This window comes from Echiichthys vipera (genome assembly GCF_963691815.1).
Source record: "Echiichthys vipera genome assembly, chromosome: 8".
NCBI lineage: Eukaryota > Metazoa > Chordata > Actinopteri > Perciformes > Trachinidae > Echiichthys > Echiichthys vipera.
This window is the reverse complement of record NC_139833.1, coordinates 4,752,497-4,766,137: the sequence shown is the minus strand read 5'-3', so window position 1 is coordinate 4,766,137 and position 13,641 is coordinate 4,752,497. Positions and strand designations below refer to the sequence as shown.

Genomic DNA, 13,641 nt, shown 5'->3' with positions numbered 1-13,641 from the left:
GACACAGGAGTTAAATAAGAAGAAGAAGAAGAAGAAAAAAACATACTCTGCGCCTACATTTCCTCATTTACACCCAAAGCCTGAGTAGCTGGAGGTGGATTTTGGTGGCAAAGTCTAAATGAGAAGTTTCTAAATGAAGCAGAGCTGTAATTAGCAGTAATAGCTCGTCAGCTGCAACGCCTCAAGGGGAAAGGCGTTCAGACCGAGAAAGCAGTCGGCTTTAGTTAGAACAAATTTCTAATGATTCGAAAAGGGGTCCAAAGAGACGACGGGTTATTCATTACATCTAAATGCCTTTTAGATGATCAGAAGATGTGTGTGAGTGATTGATCAGGGGTTGTTTTGGTTGTCTTAATACTTAAGGATACACACACCACGCCACACCGCTCCTGTTTTACTCCTAATGTGAAAGTGATTATGCAGTGTGCATGCTAATGAGAGTAGCTAATGGCAACATGTGGCATCAGTGAACGGCAGAGGGATTAAAGGGAGGCTTTGCACACCACTTGTAGTGTCAGATATCTGTTGTTCAGCTTCCTTTTGGCGCCTGTTTGAACCAGTTGAGCTTTTCAGACGGACAGGTTCACAGTACGGAGCGCCCTGAAATATGAATCTATAGCCAATAGGTTAGCTTAGCATAGCTTAGCATAAAGACTTGAAGCAGGGGGAAACAGCTAGCCTGTCTCTGCTCAAAGATAAAAGAATCTGCCCAGCAGCTCCTCTGAAGCTCACTAATTAACATGTTTTATCTTGTTTGTTTATTCTGTACAAAAATACAAAGTTAAAAGGTCAAGTTGTGGTTTCACAGGCATGTGTATTCAAAATAGGAATATTGAATATAAATAATAATTCTATTCAATAATAATAATAATGTAGTATGTGGTTCTTTTCATTTGCAGTTTTATTGTACTTTTTTTCTATGATTATTATGGGAATCATGTTTAACAGATCTTTTTTAAATTAACATTTTAAAAAGATCTCATGTACACGCTGCGGTCAAACAACCCCTCTCTTCCTGTAGTCCTATCTGGGTTCTAAGTTCAGGAAACTGCATGTTTTTTCCATTAAAATCGTTCCTTGTGGAGCATTATTGCTCCTCTTATTCTGTCCAGATTGATCTCACAAACCAAACCTCCACTCCCACCTGCCCCCCTCCTCTTTATCCTTTCCCAGCCTGTGCACACCGAGGGACCTGCCACTGACCATCCAGTCCTGTGTCCTCTCCAAGGACTGCCAGGTGACCGGCTGGGCCGAGTGGGGCCCCTGCTCCAAAACCTGCGTGGACCCCGAGTCTCCCTTGGGCAATCGCACACGGAGCAGACAGGTGGTCCAGTTCCCCGTGGGCGAGGGGGCGGAGTGCACGCCGCTGGAGGAGTCGGAGTCGTGTGAACCTCAGGGTGAAGGCGTGCCGCCCTGCGCCAAGTAAGCTCCTCCTGATGATGGCGGAAGGGAGGCGGGGAGCACAGCGGGGAGTGACCTGGGGCTAGTTAATGTGTAGTTGTGTGTTTTTCATAGCCGAGCACTCGACAGGCGCTCACAGCTTTTCACGGGGATGCAGTTGAATGTAATGTTGTGATAATACCCTCCTCCTTGGTTACTGCGTTGTTAAGACCCTGCTACGGCACAATCACTCCGCAGGGATTCAGTCTGTATTCCAATAAAGCTCAGGTAACAGTACAATACAACCTGACTGAGCTGCACACACTTCCTCTTCCCTTTACTCATATAACCAAGCTTATGTAGTCTCCTGGGTGGCCCGTGTGTGTGTGTGTGTGTGTGTGTGTGTGTGTGTGTGTGTGTGTGTGTGTGTGTGTGTGTGTGTGTGTGTGTGTGTGTGTGTGTGTGTGTGTGTGTGTGTGTGTGTGTGTGTGTGTGTGTGTGTGTGTGTGTGTGTGTGTGTGTGTGTGTGTGTGTGTGTGTGCGTGCGCGTGTGTGTGCGTGTGCGTGTGCGTGTGTAGGAGGCAGCATATGGAGATAGATTGCTATAAGTGCTTGGTCTGGTGCCAGACACACCGTAAAGACAAATGGAGGGAGACTGCAAGAATATTTGAGTCCCACAAACTCTCTCACACACAAAGACTCACACTGTAGGCTCACAGATGGCCTTTATTCCCTCTGTATCATCCTAGATCACCTTTACACAGCCAATGTCAGAGCACTTACTCATATTCTCATCCTGTCTGTGAGATACATTTATTTATTTGGGCGAGATACGTTTGATTTCAAGTTTCCTTTCACAGTTTTTGTTGTCCACTGATGCTTCCTACTGTCCCACCATAGTTTGACAATATTACCAGATGAGGTAACAAGCCTCTGGGTTGTAATTATGTAACAAATATCCATCATTATGTACACAAATCGTATGTCACGTGAACGTCTAGTTTTCAAAGACACATGTTCCTCTGTTTGAAATCACTTGGTTAAACTGGTAGTTAACTGTCCTCATACCTGAAAGTGTAGTTGCACACTGTCCTTGAGTAAAGTAAAAATTGCAGTTTATCATGTTCACAGTATTAAATCACAGATTCAATCAGTTGAAACTATGCAACACATCATTAAGTGCCAGTGCCAGAGTACGGTCTGCAGGATTGTAATTGTGCTTTGACACTATGTTACACCCACACAGAGCATCCATGTTCTCTTCCTCTGCAGCTACACCTGGAGGAGCACAGAGTGGAGCGACTGCCGGGTTGACTCGTTGTTAAGCCAACAGGACCGTCGGCGTAGCAACCTGACAGGTCTCTGTGGGGGAGGCCTGCAGACCCGGGAAGTTTATTGTGTCCAAGCCAACGCCGAGCTTCTAAAATACCTCAACGACCTCAGAGAAAAAGACAAAGGTAAAAAAAATACATATGTAACGTTAATGTCCTGAAGATGTTGCTGTTAATGATCTAAATATAATATTTCTGTAAACATCTCCTCAATTAAGTCCACTTTTAGCCCTCGGATGTGAGTCATACTCTGTGAGGCCAAAGGTCATTCTTTATGCTCATCAATAACTTTTCATGAAGTGAATTTTTGCAGCCTGTGCTTATTTACCTGTAACTGCCAGTGTCTGTGTTTTCATTTCAGTCTTTTGTTTGTGTCTGCTGCTCTCTCCTACAGTATATCATCACTGTGATCTCTTTATCATTAGTTTGTTCAGGAAATACCTTTTTGTCAATCACACTTTTTAGTTGTGCTGATCTTTGAGGTTGTCAACTGTCTTCAGTCGATACTGCAGCCAAACTCAACACCACCGTTGCATACGTCAAATGATCTTACAGCACCACGCGGCACTGCCTGAAATAAATCAGTTGAAGTCTCAAGTGTAACTCAAATAAATTTGATCAAGCGCTGTTACATGACAACTTACATCCCCCAACCCCCCCCCCCGCACAGTGCATGAGAGCTGCAGTCTCTCTGTGGGTTTGTAGCAGTTAATTGCATATCAAAAGCCTACTTGTTGACTCATGTCCAAATAAACAATGACATACAGTATAGCATTTGCATTATTAGTCACTGTAATAGCCCACTGTTGCTGCATTGTCAGCTTCAAGATTTCTGTTGAAGCATTTCAACAGCCTTCTGCTCGCTGCCATTCTCTGCTTTTAAACCCGAGCAGGAGTCATTTAGAACAAGGATTTGTCGGCTCGTGTCCTGCTGTGACTTGTCACTGGTTACAAGTGCAAAGGCATCCATTTCTGACACTTGTCAAGCCAGCTTAGAGTCAAAGCTGCCCTCTTAAAGAGGGTATTAAAGACATTAGTTGAGGCGAGGCTTATGGAGGCCAACGGTGCCGATCGCGTGAGAGAGAGTGACAAAGTCTAAGAGGAGGTGAGATGCCCCTTTGCCACTTGTTCCAAACGTGGAGATGCTCCTCTCATGCAGACTAAGAGCTCAAAGGTCAGTCTATCCATTAGTGTAAGTTTTGGATGTATGTAGGGATCAGCTGCCTGATAATGAGACTGATATTTAATTTTGTTTTCACAGAATTATTCAGTCTGTGCTTTTACAGGATAACAAGTAATTAAAAAATCATGATAATATGATAATTAGAATGATTTCATAGATCATTGATCTATGTGTCTTTTCAGTCCAATCCACATTTTGAACATTTTAGCCAATCAGAAGCGTGGAGAATAGCGATTACCAGAAGGTTACCAGGCTGCAATGGTGCTGTGATCGCGCCATAGCTCATTCTGACGCCTCTGAATCTCAATATAGCTGAAGGGTAACTGTACATTTATGTGTAAACACGTAAAAAGTCCAGTTGGCAAAGCATTATTTTTCCTGCCATTGCACAAAATGGTGCCTCCAAAAGGTAATAATGGCGCACACTCTGATGTGACACTACGTCAACACTGAAAATTAAGTTTCTGAAAATCTTCACCCTGGCCTGAGTTTTCCAAAAGATCTGTTTTAAGCAACCTAAACTGCAGTTTGCGTGTGGACGAAAGGCCAACAACGCTATTTATTTGATAGTTGACACAACCCAGTCGTTTAAATCTGCAGCTGGAACGCTTTGATTGACTGCCTTTGAGCTAAATCACTGTTGTGTTACATCAATAGACATTTATTCACATTACGTATTATTACATTGTATTAAACCCCTTTAATATTCATCTAAAACTATCTCGATGTTGAATAAGTTATTGATGAATGACTTGTGAAGGGAACGCTGGCAGTGCATTTGCTATGATGAAGCATTGTTTCTCAGACTTTGAATTGATCCGCGGTCCTTTGATTCCCCGTGTATCAGCCCTAATCAAAGAGTAATGAGTCTGGCAGACAAGATTAAATCCATCGTCAGACTCTGTTCAGACAAAGCATATTGTAGTAGTTTGCAGTAGGAAAGACTATTTCATGTTTACTTTAACGGATTGCACGGTATGTCCTTCCTAAGTGCTGTAGGGGCAATAGGGCGAGTGAGATCACACAGCACATGTATGTGCAATGGAACTGGAGCGATTACACACATGGAGGCGCCTGTAACCTCAGTTAAGATACGGTAAAAGATTCATACATACAAGCATATTGAGAGCAATGTTGTCAGGGCCAGCTGTGCAGAAACGTGCGTGACTTGAGTGCGAGAGTGTTTGCACAAACACACACACACACACACACTGATGCACAAAGTTCTTATCTTCTTGGCGCAGGATTCCTTTTTCCATTCTGTTGAGGGGTAATCTTCCAGCACACCACTGAGACAGAGCCGCAGAGTATCTCAGTGAAGTTTGTTGCAAACCGGAGCTCTCTTTCTCTCCTCTCTCATGCATAAATATCAGCATGTGAGAAAAGGGACGGAAGATACCCTCAAGCCGAGATCTGGAATCAGCTTACCACCTCCTTAACCTTAACCTTAATCTTTACAGGGGAGTAACTCCAATCTGACCCTGGATCAGCCATCCGGCACTTCCTCAGCTAAGGCTGTGTAAGTCTGGGCTTTGGTTTCTGCTCAGCCGATGGAGCATATGGATCCAGATCTTAGAAGCGAGACGGCGCAGCTCATAATAATTTCCTGTATCTGTGTCACATGTGTTTCTCCACTGCCCCGCCTGCTCAGGAGACTAGCGGCAGGTCCTGAGTGAATTGATTCCAATAGGAGAAGTGAACGTGAACACAGATTATGAGTGATCCATTCGGCCCACAGTCACTAAAGTGAAATATTGGACCCCCTTTTTTACAAGCTACATATCTCCAGACAATTCTGACACTAAAACAATATTTTTCAGACGGACAAATTTGTGAAAAATTAACGTTTCTTACACCTGTATCTGTCTCAGCAACACACTCACGAAATCTGGGAACACGGCAAAGCTAACACCTCAGATAACTAATTTTTGTAATGCTAAATATTAGCTCTGTAAATATCTAATGTTAGCAAAAGAAAACATGAATACATCATGCTTATAACTTGTCACCCACGTTCATTACAGTTCCAAACAAGGCCACCCTCACTTACGAGACTGGACGTGTGTGCATTTCAGTCCCCTGGCGCAGCTTTAAACACACTATCTTTGATATAAAGAATATCTGATGTGTCCCTAAATCACTTCTCCCAACTCTGTGGGAGCTGACATCAGGGTCACCTTTCCGAGTATTTGACAAAGAGATTAACACCGAGTGTATCAGGAGGGGTTTATTCATATTCTCAAGTTCAGACTGTCATTGCAGGTTAGAACTGTCTTCTGAATTACAGTGCGGGACGGTGCAGTGATAGAAGATATAAAAGGAATATAAACATATATATATAGTACACTTTCCTCATGAGAGTTAGACGAGAAATTCATAAGAAAATCGTGTCTAAATTAAGAGGTGGAGTCACTGGTAGCGTAGCTTAGCATAAAGACTGGCAGCAAGGGGAAACAACTAGCCTGGCTCTGTCAGAAGTTCAAAATTAATCACACCTACATCTTTCAGGCTGTTTTATTTACATATTGTTTTAGTTGTGAAATCTTTGCATGGACAAAAATGTAAAAAACTAAAAATTCTAACAACTTGCAGAGCTATTTTATGACCCATGAAGTTTGTTTTTACACCTGTAGTCTCCAGCTACAGGTGGGGTGGACCGACAGGTTTTGGTTTTCATGTCTGCACAGCCACAGCAGAACTTTGGGGATGCTGCACACGTCCTTTAAGCCTGGCTGGTGTGGCCATTTCTGTTTTTTTGTACATGCTAAGCAAACATTTGAATTAGTCAACTGCAGAGGAGTCGATGGGTGTGTTTTGATCAAAGCAAGGCTAGCTGTTTCTCCTGCCAGCATCCATTTTTTCATGCTAAGTTGAGCTAAAGACGCCCTGCTTCTGCCACTTTACACGCAGAGACACGAGAGTGATATCAATCTTTAATATTAATCTATGAAGGGAAAGAGATGTTTATTTAAATGCCTGGAAAGACTCCATTTAAGCCTGTCACGCTGAACTAATTCACTAAAAAGACACTTATCAGATTAATTTTGATCCCTTGACAACAACATCTCCAACCTGATGAGATTACATGATCGCCAAACATCCATGTGGATTCTGACCTTAAACCATGAACCACGAAGAAACGCATCCTCGGACCAAATATACTAGAATCGTGTTCTCAGAGCTTGTGCTTGTAGGATACGAGGCTCGGTTGTCCCGCTGTAGCTGCCGCATTAGTCTCTGCCTGTCTCTTGTGTGCTGTCTCACCTCACTGTCTGTGTTTGTTTGATAGTGCCTCCGTCTCCCCTGTGTGCGCGTAGCTAATAGCGCTATCTCCCCTGTAATTGCAGCAGGTCAGACTCAGAGACAGCAGAAGCCTAGTGTCCCCCCTCTCCTCTCCATCACCTTCCAGATTACAGGTAGGTGTTTTGAGTCACGCTGGTGATGAAGCTCCAGCCTCTCCCTCTGCGTTACCTCCCCTTTCCCCTTCCTTTGCATTCACTCACTGTCAGTCTGCTCTATCTTTGCTTCCTCTACCTATAAATCCTCTTCTCTCCTCCGCATTTCTCCTCACCTATCACGTATTCTTGTTTCTTCACCTCTATCCTCCCTTTCTTCCGCTTCTCTCCTCTCCTATCATATTCTCTTTTCTCCTCCTCCTTTTCTCTCCTGTCTTCTCCTCGTTTTTCCCTCACCTATAACGTATTGTTGTTTCCTCTCCTGTCTCCTTCCCCTCTTCCTCTCTTTTTTCTCTATCCTTGTTCCCTCTCTTCTACTAATTTATCCTCCCCTTTTACTCGTTTTCTCATTTCTCCTCACCTTCCCTGTATTCTCTTTTCCTCGCTTCCTCCTCCTTCACTCTCCTTCTTTTCCTCTCCTGACCTGTCTCCTTCTCCTCCTTCCTTTCCTGTATCCTCTCTTTTTCTATTCCCCTCTACCCTTGTTTCCTTTCCTCTCCTCTATCCTTGTTTCCTTTACTCTATCTGTTCCTCCTCTCTCCTTGTTTTCTCTCCTCCATTCTCCTTGTTTCTTCTCCTTTCCTAATCGCTCCTCCCCTCTTCTCTTTTATCTCACCTCTCCTTGCCTCCTTCCTTGTCTCCTCTCCACCATTCCTGTTTCCTCCCCTTGCCTCTTTATGTCCTTGTTATCGCTCCTCTCCTCTTCTCATTTCTTCTCACCTCTCCTTGCCTCCTTCCTCGTCTCCTCTCCACCATTCCTGTTTCCTCTCCTTGCCTCTTTATGTCCTTGTTATCTCTCCTCCTCTCTGAATAGGGGGAAAGAAAACATGCAGTAATAATAAAAACATTGATTTTAACAACACTGTGACGATTCTCCCTAACACTGTGATGCTTCAGAGTCGTGATGATTGAATGAACACGACTTCCACATTTCAACCAAGCCCCAGATCGCTGCTTTTTATCCCTCAAATCTAACAAAGAGAGAAGTAGTATTACAACAAAGTCATCCTCCCATACAAATCCAGGCAAAGGAGAAAACTTGTTCCCTCACAAACAGATTCTGGATAGTGAGAGGTTTCGCAGCGCTTCAGACAGTAAGCCACACTCGCAGGAGGGATTTTTCCCCCCTCTGTTGTCACTTCAGCACAATAGAAAAATGAACCCCGCTGGAGAGCCCACTATAAAATAGACTAATAGAGAATCAGGATGTAGAGAAGGTTATTTTTCTCTCTCTACTCTGTTGGTCCTCAATGTTGTACTCCCAAATGGATTGATGTTAAAATATTGAAGTCAGTGTAGTTCTCCAATAAGACGTGGATTAACAGTGGCTCAGCAATCTCACTATTTGACTTTCAGTGTATTTGTAAGAGGCATTAGTCATTTTGCATTTCAAAAGCCTCATTTGCCTCCTTCCCCCTGCACAGTTCTAAGGGAATTATGATTCAGCTCTCCTGACTGTGAAACTTTAAGCCCTTAGATGTCTTGTTGGAATACAGGAAATAGAGGGCCTAGGGTTGAACATGAGAAGGGCATTTACGTGTGAATCGCTAAATACCCGCCATAAAAAAAAGATCTGAAATGTATCAGTCAATGCTTGAAAAGTGGACATCAACCCGGCCTAACACTTTGCACAGAAAGGTTTTGCATTAATCTTTTCATGCCACCACTTACTTTGTACTCTCCCAAACAGATATCACAACAGATGGTGCCAATTTATTAATTTTTCACTATTCCCCAGGACCATCAAATTAAAAATGGACGTGTATTCTCACTCACAGGTGTTGAACTGCAGTGTCACGAGTTGACTCCATGATATGAACCCGACACTAGACTCACTTTAGGGTAGCTGATATATTACGATATTTTGTAAAATAGGACTCAAACCATCTCCTCTATTTTTGATACTTTCATTCCAATATTATTTCAGTGTTGGAGTTATTATTAATAAATCATTCTTGTGGGAAATATCTCCTTTCGAACTGTCATAAAAAATCCATTTTGGAGTTTTAGGTATCAGCTTCCTTTAAGTCTGTATCGCTAAAATGAAAAGGTTTGATATTTTCACGTTTGAATGCAGTTTTACAACAGGCTTTCCATTAGTACTCAAAGTGCATTTCAGAGTGAAATGTGATTCACATGCGCAGCTGCACGTGTTTGCTCTGTGTGTGTGCAGCTGGAAAAAGGGAAAATGGTTTAGAAGTGTCAGACAGAGTACGGAGCTCCAGGCAGGGGGCTGAACCTGTCTGCTGAGTGAGCAGGACTCACTCTTATCATAAAGGACGACCTGGAAGCATGGAGGTGATGTCCCGTTGGCCTGGTGATTTAAAGCAATAGGTGGACATTTTGGTGAAAATGAGCATGTTCGCTTTCTTGACAGGTTATATGGGAAGATTGATAGATTTTTATATCACCAGCTGAAATATGAAACAGCAGCCATTTAGCTTAGCTTAGCACACAGACTGGAAGTACGGGGAAATAGTTGGATTTTCTTTTCTAAAGGTAACAAAGTCCACAGACCAGCACCTCTTACACTCACTAATCAACATTATATCTTGTTTTTTTTTTTAATCCACACAAAAACTGAAGTCTAAAAAATTGCAATTTTGTGGTTTTAGAGCAGGTGTCTCAAACTGATCCAATACTGGAAGTGTGTCCGTCTCTCTCTGTCCATCTGTCCGTCTTTTCTCTCTTTCTCTCTCCTTCTCTCCCTCTCTCCGGTGCAGACAGATGTGCGTCCTCCACAGAGCTGGGTCTGTCTGACGTTCCTGTCTGTTATAGTGAAGGTTTTCGTCTCCACCGTACTCTACGGGGGAATTGTTGGGTCTCTGTAAATCATAAATAAGTCATAGAGTGTGCTCTTTACCTACTCTGTAAAGTGTCCTAAGATCACTTTTGTTATGATTTGGCACTATAAATAAAATTGAATTGAATTGAAATTAATTGAATTAAAGGGCCGATGTGTTCTTGCTTGGTTGGAATGGAAACCTGCAGCCACAGCGGCCCTTTACTGGATCAGTTTGGGACACCTGTTTTAGAGGGTTTTTCCATATATAAAATTATATTTGACACATATTCAACAAACAAGAGATAACGTGTTATTTGGCGAGCTTTAAAGATGCTGGTGACTGGATTTTGTTAGGTTTTGATGGAGCTAGGCTAGCTGTTTCCCTGTGTCCAGTCTTTATGCTAACATGAGGTAACCTGCTGCTGGCTGGTACAGTAGATTAAACATACAGACAAGAGTGGGATCAATATTCACACCTAAAGCAAGGATTATACTCTGTGTTAAACTTTCACATCTGCAATCCACAGACTTGTATCGGTATGCGATCAGTCGGCGCAGTCACTTTTTTTGGGCACATAGACAAAACGCTCATTCCCTGACAGAATGAAATGGTAAATGGACTGCATTTATGAAGCGCGTGTCGGACAAAGAGAATTACAATCGGCCTCATTCACCCATTGACAAACACATTCACAGTCACATACACTGGCGATATCGGAGCTTTCATCCGAGGCACGGGCCTGGGGTTCAGTACAACCTTGTAATAAAAGGAGGACCTGCTCTAACCTCCAAAATGTCCTATTATTTATGTTAGGCCCATACCACATAACTGCCACTTTCTGGAGTTCAAAAGTCCCCTTCCTCGTTCTCCGTCCTCATATTTCTACCTTCTAGTATCGCATAAAGGCACCGCTCTGGAAGATACTGTACTGTAGCACTACTTCAATAACATAACTACTGAAATGACACTGACACCAACATACATATTTTATGTGCACGCATGCATAAATGCATAAACTCTGTATCTCCAGGAACATCCACGCATCAAATTTATTTATCGCGGCACGGTTCAGCAGACATGCAGAAACGCATTCTGCACAGTTGTCACAGAGCTGCGCCTCGCGATGACGACAGCACCTCTCCTTTTTATTTCGGCAAAGTTCCTCCGTGGGAGTTCAGCCAGACATGCACTCATCACTTTCATCATAGAAAGGGTTTTTTAAAACGTAGCACAACAAGGGAAATAAGGTGCCAAATTACTCCTCATGGAACAAACATGAGCCAAGACATTGTCACTGCTCTCTTACACCTTCAGTGTTGTATTGTTGCGTCCTCTCTCCTGTCTCCGGTGAGAGTCACTGGGCAAGGCTCCACAGTGTTTTATGTCGCTCGCAAGGCGCTGCATGAGATAATCATTGCTAATTTATCATTCTGACATGCTAACAGGGAAGCGATAACCAAAACAAAGGAATAACAGTGTCTACCGTGGTTCCATCTGCTCTCTATAGGGACTCGATTGCCAGGAATAAAAGTAAACAAGCATTTTCTCGTCCCATGTTCCTTTTGATTGCAATGCTGGTTAAAAAAAAACAGAAAAATCTGAAAAATTAAAATAGAATCAAAGTAGAGCAGGTTCATTTTATCTGCTGCTGATTTTGTGTTTCCTTTCTCTATCACCTGCACAGCCTCCCGCCCGGTGGAAAACAGGCTGTGCGAGGGTCCGATCCCCAACAGGTCCCAGCTGTGCCAAATCCCCTGTCCCATCGACTGTGAGGTGTCGCAGTGGGGCGCCTGGGGGCCTTGCACCGTCGAGAACTGTGATGACCAGGCCGGAAAGAAAGGTACAAAGACCTGGTCTCAATAGCTAAAATTGTGGTTATTATGATTTGTTTTAAACTATAAAAGCCAATTACATGTTAATTGTTTCCTGATGGGCTACACGGTGGTGTAGTGGTTAGCGCTGTCGCCTCACAGCGAGAAGGTTCCAGGTTCGCATGCCAGCCCTTCTGTGTGGAGCTTGCATGTTCTCCCCGTGTCTGCGTGGGTTTTCTCCGGGTTCTCCGGTTTCCTCCCACAAAAACATGCAGGTGTTCGGTTCATTGATGACTCAAAAAAAAAAACTTGCCCGTAGGTGTGAATGGTTGTCTGTCTCTGTTCGTCTCTATGTGTCCTGCGATAGACTGGCGTCCTGTCCAGGTTCACCCGGCCTCACGCCCGATGTCAGCTGGGATCGGCTCCAGCCCCCGGGATCAGCTTATGAAGATGAATGAATGATGTTTTCCTGATAAGCCCATACCCTTCTGCTGTGTGTTTAATTCCTTGTTTGGCTCCAGTAAAGATAATAAACATGTTATAAATATACAAGTGCATCATCTGTCAGTCCCCCCCATCTGGCACTGAGATACACACTTATAACTTTACATATGTATTATAATTAATGTGTAAATAATATATTATTAAGCACTTTTATTATCTGTATCGAGATGTTCACTGCTGCAGTAACAGAAAAGGCTGTGGTTGTTAAAGTTTTGGTGCTTTGTATTTATAGTGCAGTAAATGCTGCCCGTGCTCCATCCAGCACTTTACTATGAGCTGTTTTTTAAGAGAACTCTATAAACATTATTGTCAAGTCTGATAAAATACATGAACCTGCAATCTTCATCATCCTTTTACTACACAATATTATCGTTTTTATACAAGTCATACCGTATAACTTCAGTGAATAACACTGAATAATTAATAAATGTATGTTTTAGTAGCAGACATACATAGGGAAGCTATCTGCGAGTGCTTCAGGAGGTACCCCGATCACATTATGCATTTTCAATATGAAATGCACCTTTTCTGCAACAGTTTGTAGCATGGAAAGCAATTAAGTGATTGTGTTCCCTGAAGCTTGTAAAAAATGTCACAGGAAGACTTGTGCGTGACGTGGTTCAGCGGTCACATGTGCATTATAACTGTTCGTCTGTGACATTACTGGAATTTAAAAAAAACACTCGCTTCATACGAACACAAGAAGTGCAGGGTGAGATCCGTGGCAGCCTCGAGCTCGAGCCATGTGAGGAAATCTTCAATATTTTTCAATATATGTTCTCGTTAATATTAATGAGCTGTCTCAACAAGTCAGCCATCAAACCAAACCAAGCTAATCATCAGCATCTATCATCAGTGGTGGAGGAGGTACTCAGATGCTTACTTAAAGAAAACCGCCAAGTGGAGTTTGTATAAGGTATTTATCTAGTTGTGTAACCTACTGAAGTCGGCGGTCTGCACACTCCCTGCAGACAGGAGGACAGACAAAGAAGCTTAGACATTCACTGCTGTGGATGGACGCGGCAGCTGACTTCTTTTTTCCCCCCCAAAAAAATCAATATCACTCTAAGTGTATACTATATTTAGAACATTTTAAAGCATAGATAAGGGCTTGAAATCCCCTGTGTTCAAAGTTAAACACAGCCATCTGACAGCAAGGTAAAGCAGGATACAGTAGCTACACTTTTTAAG

The 13,641-nt window shown here is 43.0% G+C and overlaps 1 protein-coding gene across 1 annotated transcript in view; it reads left to right on the top strand.

The window, feature by feature from the left end:
- Positions 1–13,641, top strand: part of thsd7ab (thrombospondin, type I, domain containing 7Ab) — a gene marked incomplete at both ends in the record, with an annotated part of 157,716 nt that overhangs the window by 56,677 nt on the left and 87,398 nt on the right. The window contains 4 exons of the mRNA XM_083918758.1: positions 1,174–1,422; positions 2,653–2,837; positions 7,242–7,310; positions 11,820–11,975. Coding sequence (XP_083774884.1) covers positions 1,174–1,422; positions 2,653–2,837; positions 7,242–7,310; positions 11,820–11,975 — 659 coding nt within the window. The remainder of the gene's footprint in view (positions 1–1,173; positions 1,423–2,652; positions 2,838–7,241; positions 7,311–11,819; positions 11,976–13,641) is intronic.